Genomic DNA, 17,413 nt, shown 5'->3' on the forward strand with positions numbered 1-17,413 from the left:
CTAGACAACCAAGTTACCAACACTTTCAGGAAGGCAAGGGGACTAGTCAAGTCACTGCACTTAGCCCCTCTTATCCCAGGACCAGGATGAGGTGAGAGTTTTCTTAGCACTTCTGTTAGGTAAAACATAGGGCTATGGATTCAAAATAGCTATTGTGTTCAGGGTGTCTGTTGGAGGAGTGCAGTTCTGATTTAAGACACGTATGCTCCGCAGCTTCATAGTTTTATTTTAAAACGGTTAAGAATGTTACAGCGAAGGTGACAACGGTTTAAGGAAAGACTTTCTTAAATGCAGATAAACATAGGTGCAGCATTTCCATTAAGCAAGTCAGCTAATGCAGACTTCTTTGGGAGAAGGAACAGATGCTGCATTTGTAAGGAGGGAGAAAGAGGCCAGCCAGCTTCCAAGCAAATGGAGAAGGAAAATCAGGAGCCTGTAGCAGGCAACTGTCGATCCTTCTGGATCCTGGTGTATGCGCGAGAGGTTACCAAGACCTTCAACACATATGCCTGGGCAGGAGTACAGAGAACTACAAGCTGGCCAGATCTTCCATCCTTCATTTAGACCATTAAGACAGAATCCAAAGGCCAGACTCAGTCCATGTGTTCAGTGCCTTAACAGCTGTCATTATATGCGCAGCTGAGAATCGAACCTCGGTGTCCTGCATGGCAGGTAAGGAGTCTACCACTGAACCACAACAGCAGGAGCCTGTAAGTAGGGGAATATTGTGCAATGGGGAAGAGAAGGTACTTTTCTCTCTTCTTTCCCAGCTCTCAGCCTTCCCTTTTCTGCTCAGAACATCATGAGGCAAAGTGGGATGGAAAGAGCTTAAGGCCAGTAGGGTCAGGGCAATGGGGACATCTGATTTTATAAGGAACAACCAGCAACTAGATTGTGGAAAGGAGAGTTTGACTAATAGGTGCAAGAAAAGGATACCTCAAACTACAGCAGGGAAAACTGAACTAACAATTTGATATGTGCAAAGAGACTCACTGTACAATGAACATACAGTTGGAGAAGGGTTTTTTCTAGCCCTGTGTGTGACCCATCTGGATGGGCAGCCTCCTGAGACAGCAGCAAGTAGGGGAGTGGGAGACTGCAGTCTGAGGGAGTGAGAGGCAGCCTCTCCAGAAAGCTGGAGACAGGACAGGATGGGCTCTCAGTCGCAGGCAGGACAGCAGCACTGAATGGCCCCTCTCATCCTCCAGAGAGTTTGAGAAGAGTGGCCTTGGAGATGCTGCTCTGCATGGCTAGCCCCCCCATGAAGGGCTGTGCACACACGTGTGCAATCTGCAGCTCACCCTTTACTCATGGATATCTGAAGGGTTAAACCTCCTCTTCAGTGAGTTTCCCATGTGGAGGAGAGCCGTGCTCCCAGCAGCATTTGGTGTGAGCCCATGAACATCCCCTCCCCTTTCCATCCATGAGCCTGGGAAGGACATGCCCATGGGCTGTGACCAGAGAGCAGCAGGCTGTCTGCAGCTAGAGAGGGGTGGCCACCTTTGCTATGGCCATTAGAGATCAGAGGTCACCAGGATATGATCTGACATCTGCCAGCCATTTGCTTAACTAAAACAGCAAACCTACCTTGAGAGTCTGACAGACGCTGCAGACTATGGAAACCTGTTCTCCCCCAGCTGACATGGACAGTCTGGGTGAAAGTCCTCTAGGTTTTCACATAGAGACTGTAACCCCGGCTTCTTCTGGGTCATGACTAGGTTGTGCTGGGCTACAAGTATGACCAGGTTCTCCCTGCTACCGCTGACATCCTGAGGGAGGCTGCAGTTTAGCTCAAGCCCTTTTTGTTTAGCTCAAGCCCTTTTCCACTGGAACACCTGGCACTTGTGAGAGGCCAAGAGCTTTATACGCGACCACCCTGATAGACAAGATTCACTAAGCAGCAGCTACTGTTAGACCTTAGAGGTAAGCATAGATGTGAGCATGTGCACACATTTCTTTTCAATCAATATAAATATAAATGTGTATGTGTAAATAAATTGTTTTTCAGTATTATATTATCTCTGCTAATTTGACACGTTCTCTGTTGTGTTAATGTTACTGTCCATATTGTGTGACTACAGCTGCCAAAGCTACCAACGCAGACAATGCAGAACGCAGCCCCTCTTTCTGCTCATCCGTTACCTGCAAGCCAACTTCAGAAATTACTTTGCTTGTTGACCAACACTCTCCTTTACCTGAAATTTTCTGTGTACACACATCATTCTCTGGATTGGTTGTGAACAAGGGTGGATCCAACTACACCCCTCCTTCAGACCACATTGTGGGAACAGCAGCTGGGGACTTTTTTAAGCAGGTAAGAATTCCCTACGCTCAACACCTCCTCCCTTCCCCTCCACACTAAGCAGCATCTCCTTGCACCCTCGCTGTCCCCAGCTGACCCAAAGGTGGGGGGAGCTCTAGAGCTGCTCCTGCCCCGCTCTGGCTAGGCTGCATGGGAAGCTGGGCTCAGCCAAGAACAGCAGGCAGTTTCCCCCTCTATACCTGGTTCCCTACGGTGTTCCTCGCTAGCCCCTAAGCAGGCTCGGGGAGAGGGAACCCACCTGTTGTCACCACTGTCCCCAGCTAAGCCTGGCTCCCCACAGAGCCACTCTCCGTAGCCCCAGCAGTGGCTGTGACAGGTGGATCTCCCCTTTTTGTAAGTAAAGAAGATGAAGGGAGGCAGGGAGGAGCAGGGAGGTCCTCCTGAACACATGGGAGAAGGGATGGGGTGCAGCAAAGGGAGATTTTTTTACCTGATTTGGGGACTTAAAAAAAGTCCCCACATGCATGGTCTCCCTGCCCCAGTTTGGGATGTGGAGGCTGGAAAAGGGATGCAGCCACCCCTGCAGTGTCAGTCACTGTTCTCATACCTCCCCCTTTTAAAATCCTGGATCCACCCATGCTTTTGAAGTTTGCCTTTGGGCATCTACCCAGAACAGATACGAGAACAGCAGTATCAGTACCACACAAACTTTCTCCAACACTTCAGTAGCAGGAAAAGCAACTCTTTACCTGTTCATCTTCACTGTCTGTTCCACCTAAACTCAAAGAGCTATGGCGCTGAACGGGGTTGGAGGACTGTGGGATAAAATAAGGAAAAGGATAAGTCAGGGGAAGCAACACATACAGTTCTCAGGGACCGAATATAAAAGGATAATCATAAGAAAATACAACAGGAAGGACACAGGAGAGGTTAACATGGAAAACTAACCACTGCATAGGGTCTCATTCGTTTGTTCATTCATTTGTCATTGCTGATCCAATGCAAAGGACTGAAGCCTCTTCCATGCAATCAGATGCACTTGGCTGCAATGCACAACAGCTCAGTGCCTAGCTATACATGCCTCAGCCTCCTAACTTTCTGCCACTGTTGAGTATTCAGAACAAGAAGTACCAGCTTTGTTCACTCAAATCAGTCGTCACTGAAACACCCTGGAACATTTTAATACAGGAAGAAAGTTCTTAATACAAAGAATAAAGGAATAAAGTCCCCACGCCCACACTGAATCACCTGGAGTTTTAGTTTCTTTAGCCATGTTTGCTTCCCTGGAGGGCTCAGCTCAGTTCCCCCGTTCTGTATTCCTGTGCCATTTTGTAGTAATCTATTCTAAGACACTTTTATGGCTTCTATTACAGAACTTGCTGAGTGACTCACTGTCCTTAATGTATTATTATTGTCACCACAAACTTGTGGGATAGGGACTGATGTCTTCCCCCTTTTACAGACAGGGAATGGACACAAAGAGGGTATGGCCACCCAGCACAGTGCAGTGATACCTTCATTCAGAAGCCACCAGAAATGAATAGTTGCATTAAGATGGCTCTTCAGCCTGTATTCCATCGTGTGGACATATCAGAGAAGCTGACTTGTCCATAATCACATGGGACCTCTGGGGTGGAGCTGGGGTTTGAATTCATCAGGTCTCCCGAGTCCCAGATTAGCACCATACACGCTGCCCCATCTTTCTGCTACCTTGGTGACCTTCGGCAAAACAATCAGTACCCAGTTCAACAAGAGGGATAAACTTCTAGGAGGAAAATGTTTTAAACCTCATAACATTTTCACTTGAGGAAATAAGGCTTTCATGAACCCAAGAACAATACTACTTCCTCATGCATCAACATGCAAGTCACTCTACCCAAATGTTGCTCCAGCTAAAACTTTATGACAACAGCTGCTTTTCAGCTCATTCTTTTCTGATGCAGCGTTGCTCCTTGTTTTTCCCCACCCTTGAGACACATGAAGGTACACCCTTCAAGCCATTGCCATAATCCTGACTGGTAAAGGCACTGTAATGCTGTCAAGCTTCAGCTTTCAGTAGATGGCGAAAGGCACTTGGTTCTCTTTTCATTCAAGTGACCCTGCTATCACTATTGGAACTATGTTCTCTCCCAGGGGCAACAGGTTTTTATCTGTCTTGCATCATGAACTTGTTACTTGAATTCCTTAAATCATGTCTTCTCTTCCTTTGTTTGCTTTGCCTTTCATACGGTACCTCGGGCAAGTGAAGAGTGCTCCCATCTCCCCTCTGCGCTGCTTTCATTTGGAAGTCTCTGTGCTGACATCCATCACTGCTCAACTGAACAGGAACAGTGGCTTTCTTCACTCACTGCGTTCATCAGACACCCTGTGGGATCCTCTTCTAAGATTCTGCGGGACCATTCTAGGATGGTCCGTCCATGTTCTGACTCGTCTTCAAACAAGCCTTTCAAAGATGAAGCTAGTTCTCACCCCCCACAACCATACATGGTAAACTCGGATTAATTAGCTCCTCCCAGGTGAATGTAAATAATGGCAGGAGTTGACAAATGGCTGAGTTTTAAAGGCTATCTGTCTGCTTTCATTACTGTTTAAATCCTTTTTGCTTGGGTCCTCCCTTTAATCCTAACTGACCTTAGAGTCAAAGTCAGGACACTGTTGTCTATAGGACTACTTGATATAAATCTGCCAGCTGTGTTAGTCTTACCTACAAGTATTTTACCTTTCATTCTAGTGAGTGAATTGCAGTGTTACTCAAAGCGCTCTTTGTTCTTTACTGATCCTTGCAGCTTTAAGTAACTCAGTAAGAGATGAGACCAGGACACACTTTTTTCTTCCTTGTTTCTAGGCTCTATTACAATATGGTTGGTGATTCCTGAAGACTTTTTGCCCATCTCTGCATGTCCATAAACATAGAAGGCTATTACCAGAACTTGATAGTGAAAGGCATGGTTTTTAAACCTGTAGTCTCTAATATTTTAAGTTGCATCTGGAATTTTTTCTAGACAAATAGCATCTTTTCTAGGACTACACTGAGTTGGGCCGGGATTGACGTATGGTTACAGAACACACCCCCAGGTATCTCTCACACCAGTTTATCCATAGATGAAGCTAGTTATTATACAATTTTTCTAGTTGCACACAAAAGCTAAAGGCAGCAGTGCAGCCTTTATGCATTCAGTGATTATAGAAACCTATACTCTGAGTATTCCTGCCTGAAATTCAGTGATGGGTCTTCCGTGAGGTGCAGAAGCAAAAGCATCATAGACCAACAATGCTAGAAGGAACATCAGTTAAATATCATCATTCTGTGCTCCAGCCTTATCCACTTCAGATTTCAAGTGCAGTAGGTTTGATCTTTCTAGACATTTATCTTTTACTCTTCCAATACAAGCTGAACTTCTGCAAACAATTTTATCTTTAACAACCTCTTACATTTATTTGCAAACTGGGCAGCAAATCAATAGGAGCGCTTTTTTGGTTTTGCTTGTTTCCAGTTTTGGAATTAGGTTTAAAAGAAGGAAACCATTCTGTCCATTGCTTCAGAGCTGAGGGTTTAGCAAATAAAAGATGGTAAGGAGGTAAATGTAATAACTGATGACAAAACACTTATATTGACTGCAGATTTAAAGAAAAAAAAATAACTGTCCAACCAACCTTTACTCTATACAATTCACTTTAAACCTCAAGCCCTTTCATGGCATGAAGTACATACCTTGCTTGGCGAACCCGTTAGAACTTCGTGAAGAGTGGAAATTTCTGGAGGGCTTCTAGGTAATCCGTCATCTTCTGAAACAGCACCTGGGTCTTCCACTTTCCTGCTGGTTATAACAAGAGGAGGAGATCCAAGTCTGATGTTCTGTTGTAACTGGAGCTGGGGGGGCAAAGGGAAGTGAAGAACAAAGTATTTAAATGGCTTTATCTCTTAGGGAGAAATCTTCATTAAGAACAGATCTACCCAGTTATCAGGCAGACGTTTTTTGAAACCTTCCCAAAAGAGCATCCAGAGAAATTAGTAACTAGCCCAATTTGATTTAGTTACATTCCTCAAGGGCTCCTGAGAGCTGACTGCTGTTCGAAAGATTTAAAAACAATTTACTTTTTGCAGATATCTCATCACCCCAGATTAATTTGGTGACCTTAGTCAAATCACTTAATCTCTCTTCCTAACAGATGCCTGTCTTCCTTGGATGCTTGATTAGGTAGCGCAGGTAAAGACTGATTTGTGGTAACATTTACCAGGATGCTCGCACAGCCCTCCAGAGGCTGGGGCTTGGTGGCTCCCAAAAACCATAATTTATTTGGACAACTGTCCTTTGCAAAACTCTTCTAACCACTGACAACTCTTCACAGACCCTTAGCAAAAGTGTCTGGGCTCTGCCTCTGCGTGAAGAAGCAGGTGATGATCTGAAGGATCCTTCTGGCATGTGTATTTCATACAAAGAGAGAAAATTAAGTTGGTGCCTCCCAAAGAATCACCTTGTTCGCTCTCTTCCAGTACCACTGGCCAAGCCTGAGTATAGAGGGAGGAATCATGTGGACAGGAGTCACATATGTTTATCAGGGAGTATGGGAAAAGTTTTGCAAGAATGCATAAAAAAAACTGCTCTGGCAGACTGTGATCCTAGAAAAATAAAACAAAGTCTGCAACCCCACAAGCAGCCAGATGTTCCTTCTTAAACAAAAGTCAATCTCAGGAAACACCGGTTCTGAAGCTCACGGCCTGAGCCAGCTATGTCAAGGCTGTAGTACAGACAAGGTCTGAAGACAATTTTTGCCTCTCAACCAGAAGTGGCTCATCTGAGGCTGCCTGGCAGATAGGTGGGCCTGCTTTTATGGTCTTTTGCTTACTAGACCAGAGCTGGAATTTGTAAGCCTCAAATGCCTGATTCTCTGCAGTCCTAGCAGCCATTCATTCCTCTGCATAATGCATTTAGAACAGGGATGCCCAATTCATCTAGCCCTGCATGAGCTAAATCCAATGTGTAGGACCAATCTGTGGTCCTAATCTGGTACACTGCCCCATTATCTGGCCTGCAGTGTTCCCCACAGGTCTGGAAATTTGGTGGCAGGAAAAGTGATGGCAATTAAGGATACAGGAGCTGTGGAAATTAAGGCTCCCACTCTTCTGCATTCCCTCCTTGCTGTGGGAAGCCCTGAGGGCCGCACCCAGCCCATGGAGTCACCTCCGGTTTCAGAATGCTGTCATTTTACCCCGCTTTGCATCTATGGGGATATGCGACTACCCAAGGAGCAGGGCAGAGTCAGGTCCAAGTCCTCTAACCTCAGACAGCTTCCATTTGCCCAGCACAATGCACATGTTCCCTAAACCAACTGGAGAAATAAAAGTAACGCAAATGCTAGACACAGGACACACTGTTCAAAGGGCATGGACAGCCCACACACTTACACAGGTGTAAAAAAAATGAGTGGACAAATGATATGAGCTCTAACCAGGAGTTATGCCTCCCAGTCAAATTACCCTGAAAGAATCAGAAGTCAAACACTCCCATTGGAAGATACACTGGTTTAGGTGTTGTCTGTCCACTTCCATTCCAGGACAGTCATTTACTAAAGGTAAGCAGACTATTGCTTACTTGAGAGCTACATCCTCCATGCTGCTACCCAGGGACAGCTCCTCATCTGTCAGTGCCTGAGTAACTTCCACTTGTACACAGACCAGTGTAAAATACTCCAGAATAAGTGATCATCTGTCCATGCCCAAAGAACTACATATATGTAGCCAGCAAATGAGATCTGTAACCCACGTGCGCCACCTCAAAGTAAAGAAGTGTGAGTAGATTCTGCAATTGCCCCACTTTTATGAATGTAACTGATGGAAAGCAATGGGAAAAATGTTACAGAAGAGAGAAACTGCAGTCTTCTCTTGCACTGGCAGAACTAGATGATCCACTAGCTAAGACAATATCGGGATCTGCTGATGTGCAGATTTTTGATCCAAATAAGCATTCAGCTAAAGGAAATGTGCTCTCTTTTTGGGTAGAATCTATCCCTGGCAGCGCTCTGCCATGGTGAAGCACAGTGCATGGCAGAAGGAGAGCATTCAAGGGGCTGCAGAGAGCAGAGTCCCATTACACAAAATGGAAAGGTGCTTTTTCCTGAACAAGGCCTGTTATATGAAAACGTACTGCCCTTCCCCTGCTGCTCCCATTGTTTTACAAGCAATATCCTGGACTGAAACTTGGCCTCAGCTGTGTTTCTGTGGAGCCAGAAGTCCTTCTGCGCATCTTCCATTAGTTACCATGTGATGCAACCTTGTTTTGCAGCAGGGGGTTGCTCTGAAGCCTCTCCATGGCCTTGGGACATATTATCAACAGTTTGTTTCTGTCCCAGGAATAACCTTAAATTTTTATCTCTGTGTTGGAAGTCAGGCAGCTGTCCGAGTGCAATAACCATGACCAAGGGATTGATAAGGAGGTTGTCAAGGAGGGTTCAGCATGTGCCTTGGAAGAAGGAAGTGACCTAGCAGAATGTCTCCTCAGCTGACAGCGATAAGAGAACAAGGCTATAAATACAGCTGTCTTTAGCAATGCTCCGACCCATCCATCACCCTGACTGCCCAGAGCAGTCATTGCCACTGGACAATGGAGAAGGCATACTTCAGGACAGAACTGCCGCCAAGAGACTGACACAAATCCATGAAAACAAATGACTTTAGTCCAAAAGGTGAAGCAAGGAAGTACAGAATGGAAAGCCCCTCAGAAGTGGATGTGCCTCATCAGGGGGAACATCTAGGTGGTAAACAATTTGGGGCAGGAAAAGGGAAGCAGTGTTACCTCAGCAAGGCCACGCATATTGCGTGCACTCCAAAACCAGTTTCAAACTCTGCTGCACACCAGAAGGAAGTGGTTGGGTACAGGATCCAAACAGAGCCTTTTCAGCCTGGCAGCTGGCATGTAGAGCAGCCCCCAGCCCCATAAACACGAGACACTTGCTTACCTGCAAGGTCTTCACTCTTCCGGGGATGTTCTCCTGAGACGATGCATCACCAGCTGCATTTTCTGGTGCCGATTCAAAAATGAAGACACTGTCATGGGACAGGGCTTTGTTTCCCAGGCTTCCTTTGGATCTGGAAGGCAAGAAAGGTCTGTAAGCAACTCACAACCACCCCCAGAAAGGTCTTAGCCTTCTGCTGTCAGACACATGAATGTGGTTGCCTAGGGAAGACAGCATTTGACTGGGACTCGGGACATCTTGGCTCTGTTCCCAGAGCTGCCACTGACCTACTGCGGGACCTTGGGCAAGTCCCTCTCTCTGCCTCCGCCTCCCCTCCCATCTTTTGTGCGCCTCCTCTGTGTTGATTGTACACTTCGGGGGCAGGCACAACCTTGCTAAGTGTTTATACGGCACCAGGCATAACACCCTAGCTTGATCTACACTACCATAACCTGCATAATAAATACTGTAAAAACACCTAGACTCCCACCTTGAGCCTTGCCCTGCAGCCAGCCAGGGGTGGCACAAGTAAAATACTCTTTTATAACCTCCTCTCCCTTCTTACTGCCCTTTTCTACCATTAGTTCCCCCCGCCCCTCAGCATTTGCCAGCACTGTCCAGAGACCTTGATTGAGAAAAATTTCCATCCTTCATTATTGTTAGAGAAAATCCATCCACGCTGATGCCAGTTACTGAATTCAAAAGCCCTTCCCTTCACTAGCTGCTAGATGCTCTCCTAGCCCACTTCTCCCCACCAGCAAGGCTCCCATGTGTCACTTCCTCATGTAGAGGGATACCAGCCACTTCTCTGGACCGTGGGGAATCCCTGAGGCACAAAACCAGCAGAGCAGCTCCTCACCACCCCCTTGCAGCCCTTTGCTATGTGCCAGCTGTCCTTGGTGGCTAGAGGGGGGCCTACGGGGCCTATGCAGCCAGATGTAGAAGAGACCAGCCCTGAGACTTTTTTTTTCTTGCCAGTGGCGAATAGGGAAAAAGTCCCACAGCATGAAGGAGCGTTGTTCATGCCTCAGCACATGCTGAGGTACAGAGAGTTTCTGCAGTCCACCTAAACAGACTGGAACTGCTGGGACACAATGGTCTCCCAGGCACATTTCAGTGCATAGCCAGGACCCGTGTCTAAGTGGTAGCTCAGTTGTGGCACCAGTTACAACAGACTTGGCTTGGTTGCACACACAACTGGTTTTTTGCCAGGGTAAGGAGGTGCATGCTACGGTGCCTCCTCCAGCTGGGCAGCTCAGCAGTGACAATGGGGCCCAAGACTAACACTGCACCATGACCCCTTGGCACCAGCGGTCTCCCATTGAAAAGCCAGTCAAGCCTAGGAGCTCCTATGCTCAGAGAAGCTCAAGTGCATTCAGCCCAGCATGACTGATCCAGCTGGCCCACTCCCCCGAGCGGGTTATGGTTGCAGGGCACCTGCATACTCCATGCCTACAGAACAACAGTTGTGGGCTGCACTCAAGTTTCACATCAGCATTTCACCAGGAAACAACGAACAACTCTTTCCTGTCCTCGGCTGCCAGACCTGTAACCCAGGCCTTGGACACGCTGCCTTTGAGGTGACGCAAGCTGCATTGAACAGCTTGCCTCAGAGTAACTGGAAGTGAAGACAGGCAAGCCCTCACTGCAGAGCTGTCAGGGAGACTCCACTCTCAGCCCCAGCGCGTGCCTCCTGCAGGGAGTCCAGATGGACCGGGTCTCCCTGCCGCTGGGCTCTGAACCTAGAATTCCCTCTTCACTTTGGAAGCAAGCTCTGGCAGAGAGTGTGCCTTCTTAAAGAAAGACACACCATAAAGAAAGCCCCTGTGTCTTCCTGCCAAATAGAGGAAGTGTCTTCTTTTCCCCAGCGCTGGGGACTGACATCTGCAAGGCCTACTTTACTTCACCTTTCCTATCGCCCGTGTTTCAGTGGAGTCCCATATGTTTGATGCATGTTCCCCGTCCTGTCCAAACTAATCTGAGCTCTTATGCTACAAGCGGAGGCCAGAGCTCATGCTCTTCCCGGTGTTGTAGCAGTTAATGCCTGCCTTTACCACTGCTATTACCACACACTGATAAGCACTTGCACAGGTTCACGCTAAGGGTAAACCCCAGTTTCTGATTGTGCGTGTTATCTTTTAGAGAAGTGCTTCCCAGGGTGACAGGCTCTACATACAGGCAAGGTCCCACTGAAATGACTTTGCTTAGAAAGACGGGCACAGTTAGATTCTTAATCAATATAGCAAAATGCTGCTGCTCACTTTTTTGTGCATTTCCCATTTTCATCTGTTGCCCAGAAATGACTCTAGGCTGGGTGTACACAGACCTCTCTGAGCCTGGGACTGTCCTTACAGTGCATATTTGGGATGAGGCTGACAGAGGAGCTGATATCTCTTTGAGCTGTTGCCAGCACCAATTTTGGGTTGGGGGGGGTGGGAAAAAACCACGTTGTTCTTTTGCCCATGACACACAGAGCCTACCAGGGACTCTGGGATCCACTGCAGCCCTAGTGGAGGCAAGTGCAAGCTGTCCTGTAAGAGGGGGGGTGTGTGTGTGTGTGTGTGTGTGTGTGTGTGTGTGTGTGTGTGTGTGTGTGTGTGTGTGTGTGTACACGCGCGCATGCACAGTGTCCTCCTGGGCAGTCTATTTATATTGGCTTGCAAACTAAAGCTTCCTTGTTAGCCAGAAAAGAGAAGGCAGATGTTTTAGCCATTACACTTCTACCCTGGCTTCCCTACACCTTAGACTTCTACCCTGGCTACCCTACACAAACAAATCGTTCAGCCACATTCACTCACCACAGGCTGCTCTTTCTTAAAGCAGCATGAAGAGGAATGTAGAGCCCCAGACCCAAACCTAGCAACCAGCCACACTCTCAAATGCCCCTGGGCTGCACTGACTTTCCGTCCCATTGCCTTCAATCTCTAGCTCTAGCTGCTCTGTCCCCCCTCCTCCTGTGCCGCCCTGTCTTCCTTCAAACCACCCCCCAGACCTGCTGCTTTCAGCACAGCATCCATCCACCATCATCCAAGAGAAGGAGGAAGCGTTATGCAGGTTTAAACCACCATTCAACACATTAAGAGCCCAATGCACTGCATTTGGCACAAGATGATATAGAAACAGATGCTCCTATGTCCGCGATGGCCAAACTGCGGCTCGCCAGCACAGTGCTTGCAGCTCTCCGGGGCTTCTCAGCCAAAGCCCCGCACATCTCTCCCCCGAGGTGGCTCCGGGGGACACCAGGCTGCCGGGGGTGGGGGCTGCAGCCACTCCGCTTACCCTGGGGCATGCTCCCCACAGGGAAAGCCAGAGCAGCTCAGTGGTGCAGGAGGGGAGGTGGTTACCTCGACTCTGGGTCGCTCCCCCCCAACCTTGCTTTCCACCCTGGGTGAAGGATCGGATGTGGCTCCCAGGGTGAGTAACTCTGGCCACCCCTGTCCTATGTGTTAGTTTTACCCACATATAGGTGTGGAGATTCAACGCAAACCACCTCAGAGAGTTTCTTTTGTGTTCATCCACTCAGGAGGGATCCCTACCTTCATCCATGTATACAGGACCAAGGGGCAGTGAGGTAGGATCCTCCACAACCGCCCAGCCCTCCTGATCATCTCAGCCCCTGGAGAGCTGGACTGATGTGGAAACTCTGCTCCTTGGCCCCTGCTTACTGTTTCTCTGGCTTTGGAGGAAAGCACTCAACAACTCAGAGGTTTGGGCCATAATCGATCATTTTTAAATTACATTTTGTACCTAAAAGATTTAAAAGCAAAATGAGGAAACACCAGTATTTGCTGCCAATGTTACAAGGCTGCTCTGGTATCAGACATGCCTCACAAAGCTCAGCACAAGCCTGCTGCACCCAGAACTCCCGCTGCCTGCACATCTTCAGGATCAGGCCTCACCAAGTTTTCACCTCTTCAGATGCTCTCTGTATCTATAAGGTCCATGCTCAGGGTGGGATCTGGGCATGAGCAGCGCCCATGTGCCCTTGACAGTTCTGACAGACAAGGGCATCTCATTTCTAACCAACTCGGAGAGGTTTTGCCCACCTCTAGTTTTTCAATAATCATAATAATCATCATTTCAGTTTCTGCTCTCTGAAGGACGGGGCTGGGATAATGAGCAAGTGGGTAGGATGTAATGGATTAGTACATTTGAAGAGGGCAGCCTATTCTTACAAATCAATGCCATTTCCACCCTAGGCACCAGCTAGGAAGGGACAACTGATTAGCTGAATTGCTGTAATTGCCTCTGGACCCAAAGGACTCTATAGCGACTCCACCAGGGCAATGTTATCGAGGCCCCCTACCTCTCCTACAGTTCAGTATGTGGTGTACACACACACACCCCACTTATCTGTCCCCTTAACAGAGACATGTTTAACTCGTGTATTCCATTATGATTCAGAAAACAGTGACGTGGATTATTTCAGCAGCTTTCTGATTTAGTACTGAGCTGCCTGGCTGTTTTCACAAAAGGGCACGGGCTTCTTGCTGTTCCAGGTTTAACCTACGCTGTGCTTTTCTAAAGGAAACCGTAACCTTCCTTGCTGGCTGTGAAAAGTGCACCCCCAGCTGAGAGTGGGGCAGCCTGCTCCCTGGAGGGCAACAGGCATCTGGAATGAATTTGTGCACACCTCCCCAATTCAGAAATAATAGTAAGCCCATGGGGTAGGGGCACAACGTATTCAGAGGGCTCCCTACCCCCCTCATGGATTCAATGCAGCCGGCAAACAGCCGTGATTTCTCCACCACATTGCAGGATGTGGTTGCTGAAACAAAAGGAGATGCCTTTAAAAAGAAAAAAATAAAACCATCACCAATGGCACAGCCCCAGCCCTAGCCGGGTTGTAGGAATTAATCAGAAAGCAGCGTAGATACACACCTTTATAGACCAACTACATAAGATATCTATCTAGAGAGCGAGAGTGAGCACAAGCTTTTGTGAACTCAAGTTCACTTTATCACATGCTGGTGAAGTGAACTTGGGCTCACAAAAGCCCGTGCTCATATGTATATCGTTATTGAGTTAGTCAATAAAGGTGTAGCTCTATTTTGCCTTCTGATTGACTTCAGACTAACATGGCTAACTACCTCCATAAGGAATGAACCCAAGGACTCTGCGGCTATTCTCTCCTCCTTTGCCCCAGTCATGAAACAGGGTATTTCACACAAGCCCTGTTTATGGCAAGAAACAGCCGCTCGCTTTCATGACCATTCCCTGTCTCCGCAGCCCTGAGTCATTTGCTGCTTCTAAAGTCCCCGCTGCCAGGGTGGCTTTCAAATAGCAGGCATCAAATCTAGGCTAGCTGGAGTGCTGTAGGCTGGAACAGTTGGACTATTTTCCCCCTGTGCTGACTTCTCAAGCACGCTGCAGAGGAAAGAGGAAATTCCTGGAATTCCTTCGTCAGCTCTAGGACTTGTTTTGCACAGACTTGGCCAGGGGTTGCTCCTTAGGGGCCAGCTCTGGCTTTCCTTCTACTGCTGCATGATGGCTGTACAACCTGGCTATTTGGATTCGCTCTGCAGGCTTACCCGGCCTCAGCTGGGGAGTGAAGGGCAGCGGTGTCTAGCGCAGAGATGCTGACATCGCTGCTGGACTGGCTCGGTTTCAAATTACTTTCCCCCCTGGGAGCAGGAGGCTCCTTCCTTTTCTTCTTGGCAAAGAAGTTTTTGAACGTCTGAAATTTGGATTTTTTCTTTCCTGAAATATAAGAACAGAGTCATGCACACAGGACGGAGACGCAGGTGCCTGCAGACAGCATGATATCCAAACCCCTGGAGGAACCCTCTGGATACCCGCAAGTCTCAACAGCCCATTGATTTCCCTGCATCCCTATTTAAATAATTCAGAGCTGGAGCACAGTGAAATGTGAAGCCGCAATTCTTAGCTGTGTCATCTATGAAACATCACTACAATAAGCAGACGGTTCTGATACTTCTCTAGATTTCAGCTTATGAAAGACGTGGTTAAGCATGACACATGGCAGTGAACTGTAATTCGTTATGTGAACCGTATATGGCTTAGCATGGAGAACAAAGCAATTCATTTTAAAAGCTTAATGTCTGTAATTCACTTACCTTCATTTGAGGTTTTTGACCCAAATTTTTAATGGGCTTATGTTTCAAGGGGCAATCAACACTTGGCAAATATTTTTAGTAATAACAACAACGAATATTTATGTAAAAATCGAGCGTTCGTAAAGTCTGAGACCAAAACAGAAGTTGGCTCAATGTTTTAGAGATGCCACTAAAGACCATTACTTTTCAACAGCCCCAGAACATTGCAGCACCAAGGTGCTGACAGTAAAACAGGGCACAAATAGGTGAAGCTGACTTCCCGGGTTGTCATGAACCAAAGTAAGAGAAATGCAGCGAGTAAACAATGAACCTAACATGCAAGAGACGCACTTGAATGTGTTACATTCCTTCACTCTTAATAATCCAGGTACTTTAACCTCACAGCATTGTTCAAAACACAAGGACAAGGGTCACTTATTCATTATTGACTTTAACTGTGGTCTGGGGTCAGGCCCATTGTATGCGACAGCTTCTGTCTGACATAGCTGCTCTGCTTCTTAGCATTGCAAGGTACAAGAGCCCAAATCATCGTTCTTCTGGGGGTGCTGGTATAACAGACTCATGCAGCTGTAGGATTTGTGCATAAGCAAGGCATTACTTCAGCGCTATTATCTGTCTGCTCCCAGCAGCGATTTAGCTGGCATTGCTTTGTCTCAGCGTGTGCCCCGTACATACCAGAATTCATGCCAGGGGCATTACTGAGGCTGAAGCAATGCCACCATGCAGCTGCATCATGCGTCGACAGTGGTTACTTTGAGAAGTAAACAATGACTCTAGGCGCCGCTCACCCCGTCCCCACCCTGTTCTTGAGTGCAGGATGTCAGCAGCCAGTATTGACACACACAGGGATGCTCCTATTCTCCACGGTATAAAACGATCACATGGCTGTCCCTCCAGCAAGCAGTAGCAGGGGATTGCAGGCTAGTTTTCCATTAGAGGGGCATGTCATTAGCCATACTAATCTGAAGTCAAGCAAAAGGCAAATTAGGTTTGCACCTTATAGGCTAACTACAGTAAATTAGAGATACAGATAGTACAAGCTTTCATGAGCTTCTGATGAAGTGAGCTCCAGCTCATTTGTGCTACATGCACTTCTCATTTAGTCTAAGGTGCAAATCTACCCTACTTTCCACTGGAGGGCAAAACAGGGACTTGGAGCCTGGGTATTTACTTGGTGTAACTCATTTTATTTACACATCTACACTTGTCCTGGAAGTGTAGGCAAACAGCCTGCAGTCAATCCTGCCTTTCAGGAATATCAGTCCCAACACCCATGCCAGGTTCTCAGAAAGCAACTCTGACCTGGTCTAATCAGAGACTCTCTTGCAGCCCCTTTGGCATATTACTAATCCCACAACAAACCCCAATACAAGCTTGCCATTAACGGTGACACACTGCTCACTCACCAACCTCCTATAGCAGCAATTCCCAGTGACTCCCACTATAGCACCTATAATAGTACTTAGCACAGACCCGTAGCTGAAGATCTCAGCACGCTTTACAAGCTAGGCAAAAGGTATTTTATCTATGAGGTGACACAATTACAGAGCCCAGCTCCAAATCCAAAGAAGTTCCTGGAGATCCCTGTGGACATAAGGAGAGTTTGCACCAGCCCATAGTAAGGCATTGGCAAAGCTGATCACACAAGGCAACATGCTAACCATAACCATAATGCCCCTCAGAAATGTAGCTCTCAAGACCTTCTTCACTCCAATACCAGCACCCATATCAGTCATAAATAATCACCACCATCGAGAGAGAACAGTACATACTGACAATGCTCTCCAAAGCCCTGGGAAGTAATCCAGTTGACTGGGCAGTGAGGGCTGGGAATGCCAGGCTCCAAGGTGTGTGAGATCCAGCCCAATTAAGGCTAAGGAAAGAAGGATTTTGTTGTTAACCCTATACATTGCACGAGAGCCATGAAGGGTCAAAGACACAGGGTAGCTTCCTCAGCGCCAGTCAAATGACTCAACAGACTTCAGTATTAGCAACAGCCACTCTTAACCTTTTCAAAGCTGGGGTGAGCCACAGACAGAAACTTCCCTAGGAACCAAATACATATTTATGCTCAAGGTATGTATGCTCAATCACTGACAGAACTCCCACTGCCTTCAGC

The 17,413-nt window shown here is 47.3% G+C and overlaps 1 protein-coding gene across 1 annotated transcript in view; it reads right to left on the minus strand.

The window, feature by feature from the left end:
- The window catches only part of KIAA1210 (KIAA1210 ortholog), a 63,798-nt gene that overhangs the window by 13,370 nt on the left and 33,015 nt on the right, over positions 1-17,413 (minus strand). Inside the window, 4 exon segments of the mRNA XM_006028475.3 lie at positions 3,013-3,078; positions 5,976-6,134; positions 9,221-9,350; positions 14,749-14,917. Coding sequence (XP_006028537.2) covers positions 3,013-3,078; positions 5,976-6,134; positions 9,221-9,350; positions 14,749-14,917 — 524 coding nt within the window.

The sequence above is a fragment of the Alligator sinensis genome, unplaced genomic scaffold (assembly GCF_000455745.1).
Source record: "Alligator sinensis unplaced genomic scaffold, ASM45574v1 scaffold157_1, whole genome shotgun sequence".
NCBI lineage: Eukaryota > Metazoa > Chordata > Crocodylia > Alligatoridae > Alligator > Alligator sinensis.